Source organism: Phoxinus phoxinus (genome assembly GCF_949152265.1).
Source record: "Phoxinus phoxinus genome assembly, chromosome: 3".
Taxonomy (NCBI): Eukaryota; Metazoa; Chordata; class Actinopteri; order Cypriniformes; family Leuciscidae; genus Phoxinus; species Phoxinus phoxinus.
This window is the reverse complement of record NC_136878.1, coordinates 37,262,059-37,287,516: the sequence shown is the minus strand read 5'-3', so window position 1 is coordinate 37,287,516 and position 25,458 is coordinate 37,262,059. Positions and strand designations below refer to the sequence as shown.

At 40.4% G+C, this 25,458-nt stretch overlaps 1 protein-coding gene across 1 annotated transcript in view; it reads right to left on the bottom strand.

Annotated features, from left to right (window-relative positions):
- Positions 1 to 25,458, bottom strand: part of LOC306995550 (interleukin-31 receptor subunit alpha) — a 36,416-nt gene that overhangs the window by 6,480 nt on the left and 4,478 nt on the right. Inside the window, exons 7-12 of the mRNA XM_079607251.1 lie at positions 25,446 to 25,458; positions 25,019 to 25,116; positions 9,532 to 9,745; positions 9,212 to 9,391; positions 4,733 to 4,861; positions 3,729 to 3,875 (exon numbers count right to left, since the gene is read on the bottom strand). The exon at positions 25,446 to 25,458 is cut by the window's right edge and continues 123 nt beyond it. Of these exons, the coding sequence (XP_079463377.1) occupies positions 3,729 to 3,875; positions 4,733 to 4,861; positions 9,212 to 9,391; positions 9,532 to 9,745; positions 25,019 to 25,116; positions 25,446 to 25,458 (781 nt within the window). The remainder of the gene's footprint in view (positions 1 to 3,728; positions 3,876 to 4,732; positions 4,862 to 9,211; positions 9,392 to 9,531; positions 9,746 to 25,018; positions 25,117 to 25,445) is intronic.

Genomic DNA, 25,458 nt, shown 5'->3' with positions numbered 1-25,458 from the left:
CCATCCCTCCCCCAAGACCACCTCCGCTCCACCAGCCTCCTAAACTTTTGTCTTGTTTTGTTGTTTTGTCTTGATGTCGGGAGCCGCCCTTAGAGGAGGGATCTGTCATGTCTTGTTTCATGTTCTTGATTCATGTCTGTCATGTTTCTTGTTACCAATGTTGGTAAGTGTCATGTCCATGTTTCTGTTTTGATTTCCATGCCACCCATGTCTTTGTTTTATGTTTGATCTTGTTTTGAGAATTAAAGCTGCACTTGGGTTTCTTTCTTCAAACTTGCCTTCAGTGGATATCATAACATTAATAAACCACGCTTTGGTACAATTCCAATTGTGATTACATTTCATCAAAACATTTTTCAAATGATAATCAGTGAGCTGTTTATTTATATAATGCTACATTTTATAAGGCCATTATCAAGCCTGAGTTGACAAAAAAAAAAAAATTCTACTGTACTGAAAAATAAAATCTGTTATTGAAATAATTCCAGGGGCCTCATTTATAAAACTTTGCGTAGGATTTGCGTCAGAAGTGGCGTACGGATGAAACATAGGACGTGCGTACGCACAGAAATATTCGGATTTATAAAACCGTGCGCACGCACATCCTACGCAGTTTTCCCTTAATAAATCACAATCAATTCTAAATGTAGCGCAGCTTTTGCGGCTTCATGTCACGCCCCTAGTTGCCCATAAATAGTCTGTGAAACGCCCACAAGTTAATATTCATCGATTGCGAAATCATGGCAAACACAGAGAGGAAATAAAAAAAAAGTAACTTCACTCAATGTGAAGTAGAAGTTATCGTTGGCGAGGTGGAAAAGAGGAGAAAATTTTGTTTTGAGGGAACAGTGTGGGCATTACTAATGCCAAAAAGGCACTTGAGTGGCAAAAGGTTGTAGACGCCGTTAATGCTGTAGCCTCACAACGGACCGTGGCCGAAACAAAAAAGAAATGGTCGGACAAGATCAGCCATTGTGGGTCATTACGCATTGTGATGGGGCATTTTATTTCCATCCATTTAATTGCATCTGACAAGCTACAGATGTCGGTTATAATCTACGTGGAAATGGGAAATAGTTCAGTGCAAATGTCATTTCTTGCAGCTTTCTGAATGGTTGAGACATACGTCATACGTAATTTTATCAAAAATAAAACAAACTAAAGGCATATGAATGAATACCATGATTCTGTAGCTGATGAAGAAATTTTTACTATGAAAACTACTTTCCCCAGTGGACAATTAATAGTCTACATCTATCTATCTATCTATCTATCTATCTATCTATCTATCTATCTATCTATCTATCTATCTATCTATCTATCTATCTATCTATCTATCTATCTATCTATCTATCTATCTATCTATCTGTCTATCTATCTATCTATCTATCTATCTATCTATCTATCTATCTATCTATCTATCTATCTATCTATCTATCTGTCTATCTATCTATCTGTCTGTCTATCTGTCTATAATTGCATCTATATCTGCTCCGCCAGACGAGATATATCCAGCTGCAGACCCGCAGCACCACCAGTTTCAGAACCCCAGCGCCAGAACCCCAGCGCCAGAACCGGAAGTGAGGGGCGGAGTTATTTACAATGAGACAAGCATGTAAACGATGACAGAATTTTCACTAATTTGAAGAATGTTAACCCTTTCACACGTAAGTTTAAAGTATTCTAATTGACCCCCCAGCGTGAGTTTTTCAAGGCGACCGTTATTTCGAATCTGTCACTTTATGGTTTCCATGGTGACGCGTCACTGCTTGTCACGTGACACAGCGCAACCACAACACAGCGCTGAATGAATGATGATCTGCTTTTATGTAATTTTTCCTTTTTTATTCTAAATATTCATTACTTTAACTTACATATTTGTTGAGTCTCTTTTCTGTCTCTGCTTACTGAAAAAGGTGTATACATTTTATAAGCTACCATTGACTAAACATTGGGGATTAGTCTACAATAACTACAAATTAATTTAATATATATTCCTTCTGGAGATTCCCGAATGTTTTGTTCAAATATTTGACTTGCTGTATCCACATTATAATATAGGATCTACAGATGTACACTACTCTGCATTGTGAAAAGCCAGTGTCAAGGTCCAGCACACTTCTGAATGATTGGTGACAGTTTTCATAATTACTTTAACAATGGTGTGTGTCACTTTACAATAGTTTGTGGCATTTTCTCTCATGCTAGTTTACAATTATTTGAAATACCTGATTTGTAAGTGTCAATTTGTGGTGCACAAACAACATACTCCTGCTTGTAAGTAGTACCACTTTAATAAGAACATTTTACTAAAATAGCTAAATAGTTTCTATATTCTTGTATAGTACCAAATTACAGCTTAACTGTCCTATATACAAATAGAAATAAATGTGTTATCATAACAACTGTATTTACAATATGTAGGTAAATACATTGTAAAAATTATTATAAAAAAAGAACCATAGTAAATATAAATGCATACAACGGACCACGATATTAAAAATATGGTAAAGCCCAATGTTTCTGTACCTTAATGTATCATAACATACGTATAAAGTATGACGTTTCGTGTGTAATAAAAGTATAAAGTTTCGTGTCTAAGCAAATTACGCTCCAAAACGCGTTACTCGGTTTAGAACGTAAGCTCCGCACCTCACGTCCGGTTCTGGCGCTGGTGTTAGAACGTAAGCTCCGCCCCTTACTTCCGGTTCTGGCGCTGGGGTTCTGAAACTGGTGGTGCTGCGGGTCTGCAGCTGGATACTATAGCGCCAGACGGACACATTGACGAGAATATCAGTTTAGTACATTATTTCGTTGTGTTTACCATATTATTTATGAGGATGAATTGCATAAAATGCCAATATTATTGCAGAACATATTTCACTTTTCTTTTTGCAAATATGTGTTAATTTGCATTTCTGTTGTAATTTTCGTTTGATTTTGTTTGTTTTACACTACAGATCGATCAAACGGGTGTTCGTGTAGGCTGTTAATTGTAGGAATTGTGAAGTCTTCATGTTATTTATGAGAGGCAGCAGTAGGCCTATTCCTATTTCTTTTACACAACGGTCTACAGTTTCACACACTTTCACGTGTTTCTTCCATCTGCCGACGGTGTCGCCATTTCTCATTTCACCCGTTTTTGTGCGTACGCCTGGGTCAGAGCTTGCGTGAAGGACCGCACATTTTCCCGTGAAGTTTACTTTTTATAAATACCAATTATTGCGTAGAGAGTGGCGTACGCCTTCTTTTGTGCGTACGCAACGTTTATAAATGAGGCCCCGGATCTTTCAACAATATATGGGGTTGATGTGGCGGTTTTAGAGCACAGTTAAAATTAAATGTATGAAACTTAAGACCTAAGATCAGAAAGTAAAGGAATGCTCAGAATTTTAGAAATATCTGACAATGTTGACAATCAGACACAAATTCAAGCCAAGTGACAAATAATAATAATAAACTTTCCACTTATAATTTGAAATATACCAGTAATGTGTCTAATATTTCATTTTAAATATTAACTTTATGATAAAACATTTTAAATAACTAATTAAATGCTTACATGCCACCTGTCACAGCACAGGTTTCCTGATATACAGTTGAGAAAACTAATGATCTTAATTAAGTAAATGAAGGTGAAAGAAACAAGCCTAACAAGTTTTGTCCCAGTTCTCAAGAATCTCTGATAAGCATTTTATGATGGTGAATTATATAAAGCTTCTACTCACATATTTCATTATTGTCCTCTGTGTAGTAGATGTAGTAGCCCAATAAGAACCCACACAAGTCTTCCTCAGATACAGGACTCCACGTGATCACTGAGGAATACTGGGTAATATTCCAAATGCTCACATTCCCAGGAGCACTGATCGGACCTGAAAGCCCAAAAGTGCTTCAGTTCAGTCAGATAGAAAGATACCTCTGTTGTCTATAGCAGACCAGTTAAAAATGAAGATATTCTGACAGTATATGATGTGATTGTCACAAGCTGGGCTCGAACTCGGGTAGATAAAGTAGATTTATTAAAAAAAAAGGTACTTTGTAAGTAAAATAAAATCCAACAAAAGTTATTCTCAGAAAGAGGTATTACTAACAGAGATAAAGCAAACAATAACAGGAGAGAAATAAAATAGCTCCACGAGGGGAGAAAAAAACTAAATCAAATAACTAAGAATAGCTTGCTTGGATCACTTGGAATGACTCGGGTGGACACAGCAGGAGACACATAACCAAGACTCAAGGAACAAGGGGAAAAAAAATAACACAGCTAAAATATTCTAGGGGAAACAAGGCACAGGTGACCTGGATAACGCTAACAAGGACACACGAGGAAGAACTAAGGCAGAGGGGAACACAGGTGACCTTTAGAGGCCCGGAGACAAACAAAAGGAGGCAGGATGCTGACAGTGAATCTTCAGCATTTTACCTAAAATTTTAGCTTGCACACATTTTAGTAGCACATATTTCTCAGCAAGATAATTCAATTTGACACTTTTTTTAGACTACAAATATTTTCAAATAAACAATATTATTGCATTTTAGATGGTTAGCTTCTTAACTAGCATAACTAGCACAACATCCTTTGTCAATCAGCTTAATAGCGAGGTTTTGCTAGTGAAAAGCACATATAAAGTCAATCAATGACACTACCAGCACTAACCAGTATATATATCAGGCTGGAAATGTATTAACAATTCTGTATATTAGCAGTTTTATGAATATTTGGACTCACTTCCTTCACTAAAATAAGCTTGGGCTGTGCCATATGTCATCTCACTGTTGTTCACATTCTTCAGGTCGCAGGTGTCCAGGTATGGTCTGGTGTGCAGAGAGAAATAATATCTCGTATAGGGCTGAAAAACTAAATTCAAAGAAAGACAACAAAAAAAAGTGTAGAACACTGTTGCAATTCTTAATGCTGTTAATAAATAAAGTTCTTAATCAACCTATAATCATGGTAAAATAAATATGGAAGTATCTACTATGCTTATAGCAAAGCATTAAATAATATACAGTAGTGGCCAAAATGTTTGTCTGGCCTAGGAAAATGGACATTTGGACATTATACATTTTTTAAAAAAGATTTTGTAATCGTATTACATAGTTGTGCTTGGAGTCACTTGTTTGTGTGTGTGAAAACAACGTAATTCCCTCCTTCAGGGAAAAAGGGTTACATATGTAAGTGAGACGTTATAAACACATGCAAAAACTAGAGAGAAGCAAATAAATATTTATAACTAATTATGTTGTAGTCAATGTATGAGTTTTTTGTTTTCTATGCATTTTTTTCATACAAATAATCATTTTTATTTTTGTCAGATAAATATTTTAACCAAATTTAGTGTTTTGTGTTTCCTTCACATTTAAAATATAAAAAAATATATAGAATATTTTCTTAATATTTTGATGTTGTAATCAAATATCCCCTTCGGACATCACTTCTGACCACTACTGAATGAGCTCTCTCCTGAGCCAAACTTCCATGTTGTAACACTCATTTGTGTCCAGATCAATAAATTTATTCCAAAAACAATAAAAAGTATGAATTAACATTGAATTTCTTCTATAAGGAATATGTTTTTAAATCAAAATAATTTTTAATGTTATTTGTGGGGCTCATAACACTTAGTTTAGCATAATCAATATTTTATTATAATATATTATTGTTGTTGTTTTAAATAGTAACAAATCAATTTTGTTCTAAGATATTAATATTTTATGTATTGTTACATCCACCAGCTGGAGTGCCCTTGATCTCTCCTCCCAACTCCTTTTTTCCCGGGTCATATGATGGAGGAGCGAGGAGATGAGGAGGGATATTGAGATAATGCTTTCCATTATGAACTTTATTTCGCAGTATCCATTGCCTATTCTCATGATTGTGATGATGTTCAACTGTGTGTGATTACCCTTGTTAAAATTTGCCTGTGTTTTCACTCTAACTTTGCAAAGTCTTGTTTAGTGTTACAATGCAATTCTGAGTGCTTGTATCCTGGTTTCCCATATCTTGGTTTCCATGTCTTGCTGTCCTGAAAATCCTTGTTTGCCTGTGTTTTGGACTCCATTGAAGGGATGGAGAAATTAAGCCTTTTAAATCATAGAAGCTTTTCTCTGATTCTTTTGGGTTTATGGCTGCTAAAGATTTGACCTGCCACAAGATGACACTCTTGATGGTTTAAATCTTTTCCCAAAAGAATCAGAGCACAGCTCCATTGTTTTATCCACTAAGCACAAATCAAAGCCGGTTTTCTGATAACACAATTCACATATTAAAGTGTGGCAATAAATTCAATCTAACAATAATTATAATAATACTTATTATACCAACTGAGTTGTTGAATGCAAGTAAATGGTGCTCTATTTTGTATACTGTTTATATGGGAGTATATATGATCATGTATTATATGTCACGGTGTGGTGCAGGCAGAAGGCAAAGAAAAATCCAAAGGTCTAATGCAAACTTTTACTCACAATATAAATCATACATACAACTGCTATGAAGACTACTACATACAACATAGAAGACGGGCAGATGGTACACACCAGAGCTGAAGATCTTTGCCCGAACCCGATGGGTTCGGTCGGGTTCGGTCTTAATTTCTATAATTTTACACAGGCACGGGCCGGGCTCGGGCTTGCGCTCCAAGTTGCGCAGTAAATGAGCGGTCAGGTGATTATGTTTTGGTTGCACAGATAAAGAAAGCAAAGTCTGAGGTGTGGAACACTTTTGACCATGTGCATAATGAGAGTAATGAGACAGTGGGCTATGTGAAATGCAAAAGATGCGACATTCTGTTAAAGTACGACAGCAAAATGACAGGGAATTCGTCGCTGAAAACGCATGTTGATCGAAGCTGTTCAACACCTGCCAGTGCCCAGGATCAACCTCCAATCACATTGTTTGTTACAGCATCAAAACCCATCCCTGCAAAGGTGAAACAAACGGTGACGGAGAAGTGTGTCAGCTTTTGCTGTAAAGACAGTAGGCCTTTTAATATTGTAAATGGCAAGGGGTTTGAAGAGCTGGCGCAAGAACTAATTATTGTCGGGGCTGCGTATGGGAGGGTTCCTGTAAATTCTGTTATTCACTGCCATGTGACAATTGCGAAGAGGTGCACTGACATGGCAGAAGAAAAGAGGGAAGCTTTAGTACAGAAACTTAATAAGACTTTGTTAAAGGATGGCACAGTCGCAATAACCACAGACATGTGGACAGAGGATTATCGTAAAATTAGTTATTTGACAATAACAGGCCATTTCATAAGTGAGGATATGGAACTGGTGAATAAAACCCTGACAACTACAATGTTCCCTTTGGAAGAGGCAAAGACGGGAGAAAATATCAGATGGGAGATAATGAAAATACTGGTGACAAAGTTTGGCCTTGACGCTTCCTCTCTCAGCAAAATTGTATGGGTGACCGATGAGGGGGCAAACATTAAATTAGCTCTGCAGCCATACCAGAGATTGGGCTGCATTGACCATCTCATTCATACGGTACTGCGCCATGGACTCGACATTGCCGAGTTATCCAAAGCCGACGGTGCTCCGGACATAGGAGATACCATTTCTGCTGCTAAATCATTAGTGAGGTACGTTCTACAGTCGGGGTTGGCTGCGCAACTGTCAACAACATTGCTGCAAATGGGAGACACTCGATTCAGTACGGTGTACCTCACACTGACTTCTATACAGGCCATTTATCATGAGCTCCATGAAAAGCTGGAGGCACGAGGGGAGAGAAAATAGCACCAGACACACTGAACTTTTTGATAAACTTTCTGAAGACATTCTATGAAGCACAGCGGGAACTTGAGGGAGACAAGTATCCAACACTTAATAGTGTGTGTCTCTGGAGTGAGGAACTGAAATGCCACTGTCAGTCCAATGCCCTAGACTCCCCTCAGCAAGCTGTCATGCGTAAACGGCACGAAGACTGGCTTGCGCGTAAAGTGATCATACAGGACCTCCACAAGATCTCAACATTCCTCTGGCCAAAATTTAACCAGCTGAGAATGTTTTCACACTCAGACAGGAATGCCGTACATGCTCATCTCCGCACTCTTCTGCAAGCCATGGTTTCAGGTGCACCAGATGTGGAGATTCGAGACCCAGAGCTCTCCGGAGTCGAACTTAGTCTTCCGGCAAAACGGGGCAAATTATGCGGAGTGGGAAAATGTAAGGCAAGCTGACTGGGAAGATGACGAGGTCACTCGCTACATTGAAAAGGCTGTTATGGAAAATGAAATGGTTGTTCTTGACTGGTGGAAGACCAACAAACCATCCTACCCAAAACTTGCTAAATTAGCCAGATCAGTACTATTATATACTATATGCATCCCGGCCAGTAGCAGCAGCAGTGAAAGGGTGTTCAGTGCTGCTGGACGCACCATCAGTGAGCGCAGGGCCGCGCTGAAGCCATCTACGGTGGATTCAATAATTTTCCTCCACAAAAACATGTAGCCTAATTTTGGTAAGTAAAGGTTTTTCAAATTATAACTAAATATACATTTAGTCTTAAATGCATAATGTAAACAGCAGAGTATAGGCTACAGGCTAGGCATTATATATCAATACATCTTATCCTCATAATTATTTATGTGGCGAAATCCTGTGTAATAAGTGTTATGACTGTATACCGTATTTCTTATGTCTGTTTAGTTTCAACTTGCTGCACTGCAACTTCTCTCTCCGCGGAAGCTTTGCGTTTGAAGACCTAATAAAATATTTCAACTCAGATCAATATTTTGTGTATAATTATTTACTTATGTGGTAAGTAGCCGTGTAATAAGTGGGATAATGTACATCCAGCCGGTGGTTCGATCAAAATAACCCTCTGCTTCGCCTCATGGTCCTCATCATCCTGACGGGGGTTATTTTGAGAGAACCACCGGCTGGATGTACATTATCCCTTACTTAAAAGTAATTAAAAACACTTTTTACCTTGAGAAATAAGTTTGAAAACTTCTGAAATGTATCCCCATGTATTAAAATATCTATAACTTTTTACAAGATACTTATACCCCTTTTATTTATACCATGTTTTTAGAGTTATTAAATCAATAATTACAACATAAAAACTAAGATTACATTCCTAATAATTTTTTTTTTCATCATTTTGGACATCTTTAGTGTCCATTAATCCATTATACGAATATACTGTTATACATTTATTTCATACTTATTATACGAGAATAAAAGGGAACAGTACTTCTCTTAGTTTTCTCGGTTATTTCTCTGTGCGTCTGCTTCACGTAGAATGATTGGAAAGCTGGAATCTGTCCTTTGGCCCACCACTCCACACAGTAACACACGCTAGAGACCGAGCTGCTCCAGGACAGACTGAAACTGTTGTTCCTGGTTATGTTAACACTGAACAGCCCAAACGAATCTAAAAAAAAAAGAAAAGAAAAAAAGTAAATAATACCTCATTCAATGTTCAAATATAGAGTGTTTACTCATTGGACATAAAGTAAAGCTAACCAGAGTACTTCTGCATGTAGCATGTAACAAAATACGAAAGCAATGTACCTCTCCACTCATCCATTTGCTCAATGACTACACTGGAAACAGGAGACGATCCAACACTGTTCAAAGCCCTGATGCTGATGTTGTATGCGGAGTAAGACAGGATTAGGGTGAGAGATGGATCTTTAGTGCTGAAACTGTTACACAGATTGATGGTTTCCCCAGACACTCTCCCCACGGTCACATTGTAGTCAGCCACAGCCTCGCTGTTTGCATACTGAAAGAAAGGATGTTCACGATTGACAAAAAATCCTAATGTATACAGGGTTCCTATGGGAACTTCTATTATTTTTTGGAACTAATCTTAAAGGATCTTGGTAATACATTAATGAGCAACTACACAGGATCAAATGTGTTGTGCATTATCAATTCTAACAACTAATATTAACAAGAAACTCTGATTACAGTTTTTCCGACATATTTCTCAATACTTGGGTCACTTTTTCAAAACACTTCCCACAGTGAGCACAACAGCAGTATATCGGAGTTAAATGGTGGATCATTTATCATTGCTTTGGCACAAAATGCATTCAACTACAACATCATTCAAATTACGTGAATTTATTTCTCACTCAGACACAAACACCACCAAAATCTTGTGTTTCTCACACATACATCGACTTTTTTCTTCTTCTTTTTCTTCCATAGGCTACAAATTTTGCCACCTAACTCACCCCACGACATTTGTCATGAATGAAGTGTCAAATTGTGCGGCTTATTGAGGACAACGGACAACACTGTTCTGACTTTTATAAACGATTGGGCGTACAATCCAGCGGGCGAAAAATCCCATAGACATTTTTTTTTATTTTGTTTGTGACATATCTCCACATCAGAATGTCATAGAGACTTGTGGATGGGCTCATTTGACTCTGCCCAGCAAGCAGCCAATATGTAGTCGCATAACAATGACATAGCAATGCCCTAGCAACCAGTTATATCACCCTAGCAACCACATCATAGATTTCCATTGAAATAAGGTGAGAGGGTTACCTGTGGATTAGAACATCGTAGAGACATCTGGGTGGTCTCTTTTGACTCAGACTGGCAAGTAGTCTTTAAATACCACCCTGGAAACCTTCTAGCCACATCCTAGCAGCCATTTAGAGCACCATGCTAAATGTATGACAGCATGAATAAGCCATATCTCAGCACCAGAACATCATAGAGACACATGGTTGGCTCTTTTGATTCGGGCAGACATCCAGTCTATACCTTTCAACCATGTAACTGTCTAGCCACACTCTAGCATATGGCAGCATGGTTGTAAACAAGTATCACCATGGTAAGTGTGTAGCCACATCCTAGCAACGGTATACAGTAGCAACATGAACAAGCCATATCACAGCATTATAACATTGCACCGAATAGAGAGCCTAAGTCCCGCCCCTCCGCTTCCGGCTCATGAGACCTTATTTCGGAAAAAATATGTATGGTAGTCAATGATGGTGAGAGACAACTTATCTTTTTATTCCGTCTGAACTGTGCCTTGAATTACACATATGATGTTTGTCAATTTAAATGATAATTATGAAAGTCAAGAAAGTCGCAGTTTGTCATAAAACAGAAGAGTAACATTTAGTTTTATGTGAATATCGAGAACGAGATCAAAATATTTGTTGTCTCTCGCCATTGACTACCATACAATATTTTTCCGAAATAAGGTGCATGGTGGTCCACCGGAAGGGTAGGGACTTAGGCTCTCTATTGGGAGTTAGATGTCTAGAAGTCACGGAAAAAAGACCTATAGTAACTGCCGAGTTAGTAGTGCAGAGTTTTGCAAGGACTACTTCTTCAGCAAAGCACACTTACTTCTAGAATTTTTCTATATTTAAAAATTCTCTCTCTATATATATATCTTACTTTAGACGAAAAACTTCTTGATTCTGTAATCAGTTTTTTCACAAATAAAGAAATTGTTTAAAAATATATATATATATAAAAAGGGAGTAAACACTGTAACCAACAGGGGACTCGTAATCTGGTAAATTTGTACTCACTGAATCATATTTTTTCAAATAAAGACAAGATAACATACTGTACATACAGCACACAGTGAAAATGACATGAATATAGTGTGCAACGGAATACAGCACAGCTGTAGTTTGAAATCAAGGTTTTAAAGAGTGTCGAACGAGCTATGAAGCTGAAGTTGATCTCCTGTACGCATTCAATTCACACGGACTGACCATCACACACAGAGTTACTTTACACGTTCATGCAGGCTAGAAATGCGCACATCAGACGATCTGACAGCTGAATTCCACTTTATCTGCAAGGTTTGTGAAATTAAATGTTAAAGTTGCAAATGACTTTTCTCAAGTGTTGTGACGCATTTCCGAGTGAAACGGAATATTGAACAGAGGGCAGGGTTTTACTTCAGCGGTCCTCCTCTCCATCTCTCGGCCATAGCAGAGTAACGTTTTGAGGGGAGTGGTTAAGCCAGGGGTCACCAAACTCGGTCCTGGAGGGCCGCTGTCCTGCAGAGTTTAGCTCCAACCAAGTTCAACACACCTGCCTGAAAGTTTCTAGTATGCCTAGTGAGACCTTGATTAGCTGGTTCAGGTGTGTTTATTTGGGGTTGGAGCTAAACTCTGCAGGACAGCGGCCCTCCAGGACCGAGTTTGGTGAACCCTGGGTTAAGCGATAAGCCGTCAAGCCTATGGGTGCTTCTCAATATCCCTCCTCGTCTCCTCGCTCCTCCGTCCTCCATCCTATGACCCGGAAACCGAGCTCAGCCATCTTGAAGGACATCTCAATTCTCTAATTGCACCGTGAGGAGGCGAGGATCGAGGAGTGAGGAGGCTTCCAGAGGAGCTATGAGCGAGGATACACAGGTGTATCCTATGCGGAAGTGTTTTATTGACTTAACGTGACGCACGTGTAAATTCTCCTCCCCCTTTACATCGGTCACAATAATTTTATAGTTATATAATTTTATTGCAGTTTATATAAACCACACGTCACATATTTCAACAGGGTATCTTGCTTTATTATTATTTATTATGAATTTCTTAAATAACCAAACTTCAACAACATAAGGGCAGATCTTTTTAGCGCTGCGGATGACGCTGTAAAGTGACGCTCGAGTGATCAAGTATTCCAATGTAGAAAAAAGCTTTCATTCGATTCCTCCATCCTCATTTCCTTTCCTTGCACCCTTCCCTCGCGTCCTCCAGGGGGTGGAGCTGAGACGCGAGGAAAGGAAACGAGGAAAGGAAACGAGGATGCACAAATAAGAATTGAGAAGCACCCATAGTCATCAGAAAAAGAACCATTCCAGACCCGGAAGTTTTTTTTTCAGACTTTGATTAAAGATAACTTCGGCAAACAATTTTTTTTCCATGTATTAACTTGCACGGATTAATTGTTCACCACAAGACTAGTAATATCCGCTAACAATAAAGTAAATAGGGTCAATTTTGATTTCATGCCGACTTTAAGTATTTTTTCAACATTTTGTTTCAATTATATCAATGCGTATTTGCTGAATCCTGACAGTAAATGAGAAAGCAAATGCTATAATACTTTTTTGTATACAGTTTACTTTATTTGTTTAACAGTTCTATCAAGTAAAGTTCTCAGCGTTCTCTCTGTCAAAATAAAAGTCCCGCATCCAACACATCGGCTAAACTGAAAAACTGATCGGCCGATGTAGATATCGGTCAACCACTAGTAACAACGTGTTTTTGTTCAGTGAAAACCTTGGGGTCCTAGCGATTGAAAAAATAAAAACGGTAACACATTAGTAAGTAATAGCACTGTTTTATGCAGTACTAGCTAACCAGTAGCCCAGTGGCGTAGGCAGAAATTTAATTTTGGGCGGGCCAGTGAAAAAGTGAGTGGACCTATAGTTTTTCCAAGAAAAAAAATTACTTAAATAACAATTAAACCTTAAAGGGGGTCGCACACCGGACGAGAAGCGCAGTGCAGCGTCTAGGACAACTCGAAGGTATCGCAGACCGGATGCACACTTTCTCAATTTATGGCCAGCAATATTGTTATGTTTAAGGACATTATGGAATTAAGATAATGTCTGTACTATGTTATGATTGTACTGTACAATTAAATACAATCGTTGCTGAGTCTGCAGTCTGAACACTTTACCTCAGAGCGTCCGTTAACTGAATGAATTGAGAATATCACCTGAAAATCCAATAACATCAGCAATTTTCATTCTGCTGCTGATTTCTGTAAATGAATGTAAAACTAAATGTCTATTACAGCACAGGGTGAAGTCAGTAGCCTATATACATTAACGACGATTTGAGACAAATAAGTGTAAATTTTATATAAAAAACTATACATGGCGGCGCTCTGTGGCGCGGCAGGATTTTGAACAAGGTCCTGCAGTCGTTTCTGGGCGCCGCGGACAGACGCCGAATGGTGCCGCACAGACGGCGAATGGCGTCGCCGGTGTGTACACTTATAGAGAATAATGTGTTTGAATTTTAAAGACGAGGCGCTGCGCTGCTCTTCTCATCCGGTGTGCGACCCCCTTAAAAAGGCCGCCAGAGCCCGCCACCCAGAGAGTCTTCCTGTCGGAACCCGTAGCAACCAATTACGTTCCCCGGAGGAAGGCTTTCTACAACTCGTTTCAACAGTTCCATTTTATTGTCAGGACTCTGGTTTGATCTTCAGCCTTTCTGCTGTTTGTCTTGTGTCTTGATTGTCAGTTCACCTCACTCTACCATCACAGCTGAATCCCATTCTAATTAGTGCTCTCACTCTCATTACTCACACACCTGTTTCCCATTTCTGCACTGATTTTATCCACTACTTATGCTTCTCTCTTTCTTTGGTTCTCTGTCAGTGTGTCTTGGTTTCTGTCTGTTTCACCACTGTCCCCTTGCCTGAAAGTCTTGTTTTGGTTGCTGCTAAACCTTGTCTGATTATTTAACCCTGTTTTGTTGTTTATTTGCTTAGTTCCTGTTCCCTGTCTTGACTCAGCTTGCTCTCCTGGTTTTTGACCCCCTGCCTGTCCTGGACTATTGCCTTGGCTTTTCCTTAAAGTTTGGTTCGCTACTGGCTTTGACCCAAGCCTGTCCATTGGATTTCGACTCTGCCTCGCCCTCTTACTTGGTGGCTCGGCTACCAATTATTTTGTATTTTGTTTTGTTTTGCTTCAATCTTTTGGACAATAAATTCCATTCTTAATTGATCTGCTCTTGGGTCCCTGTTGTCTCTGCACCTCCCTAACATTTATCTCCTAGTAGGGAATTAAACGCACACACCAGTCATCAATAAATCAGGTTTATATTTATATATTTTCTTAAATACATTTGAATAATAAAACTAAAATAAAAATTTATTTTGATCAAACTTGCCTGGGCAGGCCAGTGCCGCCCCGGCCCATTACTGGCTTCGCGCCCGCAGTAGCCTAACTATTTTTTTACCTCCCAAGTACTACTAAGAAATACACTTTCATAATGAATGTGAAACTAATCCATAACATACAGAACAGATTAACATTTTAACCAGTACTTCAATTAATAATTAATCACTTACATGATGAATATGTAATAGCAGACTTATGATTTTGGTAAGTTGTTAAGTCTTTCCCCCAGTCTTTGTTTTTTTAAAGTTGTCAGCAACCGCCAGCATTTTTGATCATTTTCATAAACATTTCATGGCCCCAATAACATTTTGTTGTATCTGAAACCAAAAAAACTGTTTTATTCTAGCTTCATGAATTCTTTATTTTATCAACACTTGAATGTGGGTAAGTTTCATAAAAAAAAGCAACATTTTGATTTTTTTTTTTTTTTTTTTCAAGACTACATCTTGCATAAGCAATGCTTTTATAGCTTGGTTCTGCTTATTTTTTGCCTGTGTTTTAATCAAAAGATTCTCTACTCTTTCAGAAGGTGTGCAATAGTGCCCTTTACTGTATAGTTTTCATAGTTTATAGTTTTTACTTGCATGGCAAATTTTCCCTCATTCCTCTGAACTTTCCTTAGTCCCTTGTCTAGCGTTACAGTAATGTTGTGTTATAGTGTGTAGTGATTTGTTTTCCCTGGTGTCCATTAAAAGTCAGTTTGATTATCTTCTTGCATTCTCCCTTGGATTACTAAAGGTAACTCGTAACAAAACACTAAACCTAGATTAGATTGGGCCATAAATTATGGATTTACCTGCTATGCGCCTCCTTTTGCTGAAGCAAGGAGAGTGATCCCTCGAGGACCAGACAAGGGACTTTTTAGATCTGGTGTGCCTGACCCACTATCTGGACCAGAGTGGGTTAGGCATGCCAGATCTAAAAATCCCTTGTGTGGTCCCTGGGGGGATTTTGTCGGTTTATGGAGTGGGTGCTGGCAAAAAATGACTTTCTTTTAACCACCTGCTTTGCAGATGAGGCCAACGCCAGCCCCTATCCAAACCCAGAGCCTAACTTCAGCCATTCCTACCACGGACCAAGAGCCTAAGCCCACCGCAGACAGGAAGATCGACCCCGCCACAAGAACAGAGCCAGAGACAACTGAGGCCATCTTTGTCTTTAGTGGTGTACAAGGACATGGAGTGGAGCTGGAGCCCCTCCCATACTTATGCTGCTGAGAGTGAGCTGTGCCAGGTTTCTACAATATTAATTGAGTGATTGGAAGATATGATTTCCCAAAGTCTCCTGTTGCCACAGGTCGTGCCCAGCTCTAAGACTCCTGCATCTCCGCTGGTCCTGCCCAGCTCCAAATCTCCTGCATCTCTGATGGTCCCACCCAGCTTGCCTTTCCCACGTCCTCTACCAAAGACAGCCAGAACTTCGGCCCCGCCTTCACTGACTCCCTTCAGTCCCTCAGTTCCCCCCTCTGTTTCCACTCTGCTGTGTGGGTCTGCCTTGGGCCTTCCGGTCTCCCTGCTCCGCCTTGGCAAGGGGATCCCCTGGCTCTGCCTTTGTCTGTTGTTGCTCTGCATGCGCCAGGGAATTTCAGCCTTCAGCTGCGCTTCGTCCCTCCACGCTTCGGCATTGTCGGGCTCCACCTTCCCTCCGGTTCCGCTTTGGTCCTCAGTACCCCTGGCCCGCCTCAGTCCTAAACCACAGATCTGCACCACAGCTCCGTCTTGGCCTCCAGGACCTACGGTGTCATCCGGTCTCGTCGGCTATTTGGCTCCACCTAGGTGTCCTTCGTCTCGCTGTCGTACCCCTGGTTCCGCCTGCCAAGTCTCCACCAGAGCTCCTCCCTCCCTCTCTGTGGTCCTTCGTTCTGGCTGTGCTCTTGGTCGGCATCTGGATCCTTCCTCCATCAGCTGCGCCGTGGCTCCTCCCTCAATCGTCTCCTCCATGGTGGCTTCCTCTGTCAGCTCCTCCTTGGACACATAACTCTCCAGCTCCATGTTCTCCTCCAGAGCCCCCATCCTCCCTCCTCTTTTAGACTTTGTTATTTAGTTACGGCACAAGGATGCGTCTACCGGGAGGGTGGTGTAATGTTACGGATAAGTTCATTTTAGTGCTGTCAACGTTAACTTGTTAACGCATCCGACTAAATTTTGTCCAGTCTAACGCGTTAAAATTTTTAACGCAATTAAAGCAGAATCTGTTTTTTTCTGTCATATTTTGGTTAACGTTATATTATATGACCACGCTCTTATTCACGCAAATGCTTTTATCCTTATCCTATCCTTGACAAGACAAAAGAGAACGTGTTGTCTTTGTATGTCCTGTCTATGACACACAACGCACAGAAAGACGCGTGCCAGTATCGTGTTGTTACGTGTTACTGTTTATAATTTTCTATACAGGTCACGTGAGCTCCCGCCGGCTGTGATTGTGGGCGGGCCAACTGCCTTAAAGACGCCCAGTCTGGAGACCGTGGCTCTCTCTCACTTCCCATCCGCTCCTGGTGGCAGACAGAGCACTCTAGCTCCGCTGCGTGCTGGGCCTTTGTTTTCCTTTTGGAATTTGTTAGAGATTGATTTAATGTTGGGTTCACAAGCACGATCCCGATATGGGAGTTCTGTTTGTTGTTTTTTGTTTACTATATTTATTTAGAGCTGGTGGTAAATGGTGATGGGTTTTTCATATTATTTAGTAGAGATTAGTGAAGAGCAGGAGAAAGAGGACCCGGAAGACTCACACAAACTCTGTCTTTTGTTTTGAACGGGAGGCAGGCAAGTTTCATCTGCTTTGAAGAATAGTGTGGGTCAGGGTTTTCTTTTGTTTATGTTTTGCTTATTTTTGCCACCATGCTCTGCCTACGTCAAGACGTATTACTTGATTAAAATAATTTATTAACACTGTCACCGAATCTCTGTGGTCTTTTATATGTTATGTTGATCCATAATTCATTTGATGGGTTCGTAACATATAAATGGGGGCTCGCTTAGCCGGGTTTTGAACTATATTTGTCAATGTTTTTTTTGGCATTTTTGTAATTTCGATTTTCTCTTAGTGAAAATCTTTTTCTGTGGTGGTCGCACTGCGCGCTGTGAGTGCGCATTAGTTTGCTGTGATCGCCCTTTGTTAATTATGCCGTGGATTTTCGGTGACTTTTCTATAGTATATTTAATTTTTTTTCGTTTAGGGTGGACCTATTCCGTATTTTTCGCAATGTTTAATTTAGATGCCTTCATTCTCGCTCCTTCACAGGAGGTTTTCTTAACTGCTACGCGTGATGATCTTGTAAGAATTGCTGGCCACTATAAACTTGAGGTGAGTGGTAACCCTTCCAAGGCTGAACTTCAGGATAGGCTTCTTGAAGGTTTGCGAGAACTTGGAGTATTTTTGAAAGTGTCTCCGGATGCATCTACATTGCCTGAGGGTAAGCGTTTTCCTATTGAACCTCCACCTTCACCTAGTAAAGCAGCACTAGAATTAAAACGTTTACAGTTAAGAGAGAAGGAAATTGAATGGGAACGCGAAAAAACTAGATTAGAGGCTGATAGACAGGCAGTACGAGAACGGGAGAAGAGAGAACATGAATTTAGATTGAAAGATCTTGAGTTTGCGCAAGCATTACGTATCAAAGAGCTCGAGCTGAAGGCTCGTGAGGCTGGTGTTTCAGTTAGGCAAGATCAATTTGACATAACTCGTAACATTCGCCTTGTTCCACCTTTTAATGAGAGCGAAGTTGATAAGTTTTTTGCACATTTCGAGCGCGTGGCAACAACATTTAAATGGCCCAAAGGAATTTGGACCATGACGTTGCAGTGTGTTTTTACTGGGAAAGCGCAGGAAGCGTATTCCTCGTTAACTCTGGAAGACGCAGCAGATTACGAGAAAGTTAAGCATGCTGTTTTGCGCATTTATGCTCTTGTGCCTGAGGCGTATCGACAGAAATTTCGCAATTATCATAGACCTGAAGCTCTTACACATGTCGAGTATGTTAGAGAAAAAGAAATGCTATTCGATCGCTGGCTTAGCTCGCAAGAAGTGACAACTTTTCAATCTCTTCGTGATTTAATTATTCTTGAAGATTTTAAAAACGGTCTCCCTCAAATAGTCGCTACCCATGTTAGTGAGCATCAGAATCTGACTCCGGCTCGTGCAGCTGTACTTGCGGATGAATATGTACTCACACACAAGCGTGTTCCTTCTAATTCAAAATTTTCACAAAACGTTTCTAGTCATCCAAATGTGTCCAAGGTTTCTAGAGAAACCGTGCCTGTTTCCGGCCGCTCTTCAGACTGGCGTCCGTCGGGGTCTAACGTTACAGCTCCGACCTGCGCGTACTGTAAGAAACGTGGTCATGTTCTGGCAGAGTGTTATTCTCTGAAACGTAAAAATAAGGTAGCGAGTCAACCAGTTTCTGGTAGATCAGAGGTAGGGTTGTGTGTTTCGAACTTGCCTGTGAGTAGGGACGACACTGATACTGATAACCACAGTTTTGCGCCTTTTATAATGGATGGCTTTGTCTCTTTGCCCGGTGAACGCTCAAAAATTCCTGTAAAAATTCTGCGTGACACTGGCGCTTCACAGAGCTTTATCGTACAAGATGTGTTGCCTTTTAGTGAGAAGACTTTTACTGGGGATAGTATTCTTGTACGTGGATTTGAAATGGGTTATGTTAATGTCCCTCTGCATGAGATTTCTCTTATGTCTGACTTAGTCACTGGCAAAGTTACCATGGGTGTACGCCCTTCCCTGCCTGTTGAAAATGTAGCTGTGCTGCTTGGTAACGATTTGTGTGGTGGAAAAGTTTTACCTTGTCCAATAGTGTCTCATGCATTACCAAAATCTTGTACCGATGACCTGTCAATTAATTTCCCTGAGGTTTTCACCTCTAGCGTGGTTACTCGTGCGATGGCGAAGAAGATAAAAAAAGATGAAATTGAGGATCAACTTGATCTTAGTGATACTTTTATTGCTCGACCTTCACTCTTTAGCGATAGTGATTTATCTTTGAATTCTGCTTCACTGTCGTTTTCCTCTGTTCCTAATTTATCTATGAGTCGAGAGCAGCTTATTAAGGAACAGAAAATTGACCCGTCTCTGTCTTCTCTCCTTTCAGATGCTATGTCTGAAGAAGACATTGAGCATTCGCCGCACGGCTATTTTTTACGAGATGGTGTCTTAATGCGCAAGTGGAGACCTCTTATGGCCTCAGCGCAAGATGAGTGGAGAGTTCTCTTTCAAATTGTTGTCCCAGTTTCTTTTCGTGATAAAGTTTTGAGTATAGCTCATGACCATCACTTCGCGGGTCATCTCGGCGTAAATAAGACTACTGACAGAGTTTTACGCCATTTTTTTTGGCCAGGTATTAAAAGGGATGTCGTGAGATACTGCCGAACATGTCATCTATGTCAGGTCACTGGTAAACCTAACCAGGTGATCCCGCCTGCGCCTTTACAGCCGATTCCGGTTACGTCTGAGCCTTTTGAACGCGTTATACTAGACTGTGTTGGCCCATTGCCTCGAACAAAATCTGGGAATCAGTGGTTACTCACCATAATGTGTAGCTTGACTCGTTTTCCAGAGGCCATACCGCTCCGTAAAATTACAGCTCCTGTCATTATTAAAGCCCTGATGGGTTTCTTCTCTGTTTTTGGGCTTCCGAAAACCATTCAGACCGACCGCGGTACTAATTTTATGTCCCGTGCGTTTGCGCAAGCTATGCGTCAGCTCGCTGTCCATCATGTTACCTCCAGCCCGTACCGTCCACAGACTCAAGGCGCACTTGAAAGGTTCCATCAGACTTTGAAAAGTATACTCAAGTGTTTTTGCCTTGAGTTTCAGCGTGATTGGGATGAAGGTGTACCGCTTGCTCTTTTCGCTGTACGTGAGGTGGTACAGGAGAGTTTGGGTTTTAGCCCCTCAGAGCTGGTTTTCGGACACACGGTTCGTGGACCTTTAAAACTGTTGAAAGAGTCGTGGCTCGCCGAGCCTAAAGAGTTTTCCAGTTTGACTGATTACGTGTCCACCATGCGTAACAGGCTTAGCCGTGCATGTCAGTTGGCTAGAGACAATTTAGGTCTTTGTCAGAAGAGAATGAAACAGAGGTTTGATCAGAAGGCTGTTTCCCGAAGTTTCAGTCCTGGTGATAAAGTTCTTGTGCTGATTCCGGGAATGGGTTCCGCTTTACATGCTCGTTATAGTGGACCTTATTGCGTTGCTCGCAGAATGAATGATTTGAATTATGTCATCTCTACTCCAGACCGAAGGAGAAGGACCACACTGTGTCACGTTAACCGTTTAAAATTGTACTGTGATCGAGGAGAAGATTCAATCTCGGAACTCACCCCGCCTTGCGCTTCAACTGTCCGTGAAAATGCTTGCGCAACTAAACCGGCGCTGTCCAAGGCGCGTGGTGCTGAAGTTGTTTCTTCACTGGCGGTTGTGGGACAAGGAGAAAATGCGTCTCTGTCAGTACAACACGGTGCTGTGGCGAGTCCTTTCCTTGAAGATGAGGGTCGTACTCCATCGATGGAGGTTATTGAAGGGAGAATGAAGAATTCTGAAGTTCTTAATGATTTAGATGTATTTTTGTCTAATTTATCAACATTCGAACGCAACGATTTAATCTCCTTGATTAAAAAAAATGAGAGTTTGTTTCCTGATGTGCCTCGTCGAACAACGGCAATTGAACATGACATTGATGTGGGGGTTACATGTCCAATTAAACAGCATCCGTATCGTACAAATCCGCATAAAAGGTTGTTGTTTCAAAATGAGGTAAAATTCATGCTGAAAAATGGCATTGCAGAAACTAGTAATAGCCCATGGAGTTCGCCTTGTTTGCTTGTTCCAAAGAGTGATGGTTCCATGCGTTTTTGCACGGATTTTAGGAGGGTGAATGCCGTTACCAAGGCTGATAGCTACCCATTACCACGTATTGACGACTGTGTTGATCGTTTGGGCTCAGCGGTATTTGTCAGTAAAATCGACCTATTGAAGGGTTACTGGCAAGTTCCGCTGACACTCCGTGCCAAAGAGATTTCAGCCTTTGTGACACCTGATCACTTCCTTCAGTACACCGCCATGGCCTTCGGCCTTCGGAACGCTCCCGCCACCTTTCAAAGGCTTATCAATGGCGTTCTTGATGGTGTGCCTAATTGCGAGGCCTATTTAGACGATTTAGTCATTTATAGTGCCACCTGGCCTTCGCATATGGCCCATCTTTCTACTGTGTTTCGCAAGCTATCAGAAGCTAATTTAACCATCAATTTAGCCAAATGTGAGTTTGGCCAAGCCACCGTGGTGTATTTGGGTAAAGTGGTTGGCCGTGGGCAGGTGCGTCCTGTCCAGTCAAAAATTGAGGCGATTTTGAATTATCCTCCTCCAACCACTCGTCGCGAACTCCGCCGTTTTCTGGGCATGGTAGGTTACTACCGGTCATTTTGCAAAAATTTCTCTGCTTTTGCCTCACCCCTCACTGATTTGCTCAGTTCAAAAGTAACCTTCGACTGGACTTCACGGAGCCAAGCGGCTTTCGAGTCCGTTAAAGCATTGCTGACTACTGCGCCTGTGCTGGCCGCTCCTGGCTTTTCTCGGCCTTTTTCCCTCGCTGTTGATGCGAGCGACCTGGGAGCGGGGGCTGTTCTTTTGCAGCATGACGAGGAGGGTCTTGAACATCCTGTCTGTTTCTTCTCGCGCAAGTTTAACCGACATCAGCGTGCTTATTCGACCATAGAAAAGGAAGCCCTTGCTCTTGTGCTTGCCTTTCAGCACTTTGAGGTCTATGTCGGAGGTGCCGTATGTCCGGTTGTGGTATACACCGACCACAACCCACTGGTTTTTCTCGATCGCATGCGCAATTCTAACCAGCGCTTAATGCGGTGGAGCTTGAATTTGCAAGGGTACAACTTGCAGATTAGGCACATCCGAGGACGCGACAATGTAGTTGCAGATGCATTGTCCCGTGCTTGATGGAAATTATGGTAAATAAATTGTTTAAAACAAATGTGTATTGATTGCACCTTTAATTTTTTTTCTCTGTTTCAGTTTAGCAAGGTTTATTTTTCTGCTGAACGTTAATGGTTTGTATATTTCTATATTGTTATTTAAACCAATTTATTTTCTTTAAGGGTGGGGGTGTTACGTGTTACTGTTTATAATTTTCTATACAGGTCACGTGAGCTCCCGCCGGCTGTGATTGTGGGCGGGCCAACTGCCTTAAAGACGCCCAGTCTGGAGACCGTGGCTCTCTCTCACTTCCCATCCGCTCCTGGTGGCAGACGGAGCACTCTAGCTCCGCTGCGTGCTGGGCCTTTGTTTTCCTTTTGGAATTTGTTAGAGATTGATTTAATGTTGGGTTCACAAGCACGATCCCGATATGGGAGTTCTGTTTGTTGTTTTTTGTTTACTATATTTATTTAGAGCTGGTGGTAAATGGTGATGGGTTTTTCATATTATTTAGTAGAGATTAGTGAAGAGCAGGAGAAAGAGGACCCGGAAGACTCACACAAACTCTGTCTTTTGTTTTGAACGGGAGGCAGGCAAGTTTCATCTGCTTTGAAGAATAGTGTGGGTCAGGGTTTTCTTTTGTTTATGTTTTGCTTATTTTTGCCACCATGCTCTGCCTACGTCAAGACGTATTACTTGATTAAAATAATTTATTAACACTGTCACCGAATCTCTGTGGTCTTTTATATGTTATGTTGATCCATAATTCATTTGATGGGTTCGTAACAGTGTGCACAGACAGCGCACCAGAATCGAGTTCTCTTTCACGCTTGAACGAACAGTAACACACACATTTATGCGAAAATGACGGTTTTGTCGAGAATCCTCATAATAGCAGTCTTAAAGGTGCTATATGGAGTTTTTCTACTAAATGAATCCATTTTTTATTACCTGTGTGTGAAAGGGTTGTAATCTCACAATAAAATGATCCACTTGGCGGGTTTTGCTATTACCTCTGAAAGGAAGTATTCCTATTTCTATGTGTTGCTCCGGGTCGGATTTTCCGCGAAATCCAGTGACGTGACTGAGACCTACATGCGCGCTCCCGAGCGTCTCGCCTCTCGCCTCGTCTACTGACTTTGCACTCAACAGCGACGACACTGCAACTTTATGACATGGAGTGCTAATACTAGAAAACGACTAGCACAACACAGACTCCAACACAAACTCCACATAATAATAAAAAACAAAAGAAAGCACGCGCACGAGCACTCGCTTGTAAACGTATTGGTTGCAATCTGAAACATCACCGCTAGATGCTGCTGAAAACTCCATACAGCACCTTTAAATTAGTTAAATAAAGTCTTCAATGAACGTAAAGAGTTGTGAGAAAATGAGACGCACCTGAGATCTTTGTCATGTTCGGAAGCGGCTGGTCTTACAGTAAAGTGACAGCAGCCACTAATGCTGTTGTGTCATTAAAGTTAATAAAATATCAAAAGTAACAAAGAAAATGACTCACCTCTAACTAAATAACTTTTGTAGCTTTAATAAGGATTGACCTATATTGTATTATAATTTATGCAGTGCAGACTGTTTGATAACTTTATTCAATTCCTGTACATTTCCTACCTGTTAGACAGGTAAATAAAATATTTTTTGATTGGTTTATGTGAGGATTGTTTTAAGTTCACTTCATTTATATTTTTTGAAGCCTAATGAATGTAAAAAATAAAATTATAGCTTTCAATACACTGTAATGTTGAATGGTTATAATTAATGTTAAAATTGGGGGAGACATCATTCATAAAAAGATCCCATTAAACAAGTATTTAAAATATACTGTCTTTATGTTGCATCTACATTAATTTGGAGATTAACTGTGAAATTATTACATTATAAAATATATTAAAAACTTGTAAAAACGTACAATTAATCGCGATTAATTACAGAAAAAAAAGTGATTAATCTAGTTATTTTTTTAATCGACTTACAGCACTAGTTCTAAATAAGTATCTTATTTGATTCTTAGAGGATTATTATTGGATCCCATTAGGTTACAAATATGTTCCAAATAAAATAGTTAAGATATCTTATATATCTTGTCACACATTGGGCAATTTGAAATGAAATCATAGATAAAAAAAAACCTGTCTGACCAACACCTAAAATATATTGACACCACAGATGGTGTTGGGAAATGACATAACTTAGTACCTCCCACATCACGAACACTTTTCTCTGTCCTGCTGATATAAAACGGTTTTGTATATGGTCTTGAAACTCCCATTGGATTGATGGTGCATCTGTGAGTTCTGAAGAAGTAGAATTTTGAAAATACAGTGGTCAATTAAATATTAAATGTAAAGTGTGTAATTTCCCTGCCACCAGCAGCACATATTAGAATTGTTTGTTTGAGCGGAGCAGACGGGAATAACATTGTCTCAACTAATGCGAGTTTAGTGTAGCTCTAAGATTTGTGTTTGAATTGAAGAAATGTTTGTAACTTGTAACTGCCTGTTTCATGACAGAAATTACACACTTCACTATTAAAACAAAAGTACACAGTTTCAAGAAAATACAGAAATCAGTAAATACACACATTTGTATTTAGCCACTTTAAAAACCCCTGTCTTCAACTCACCCTGTGGGACCAC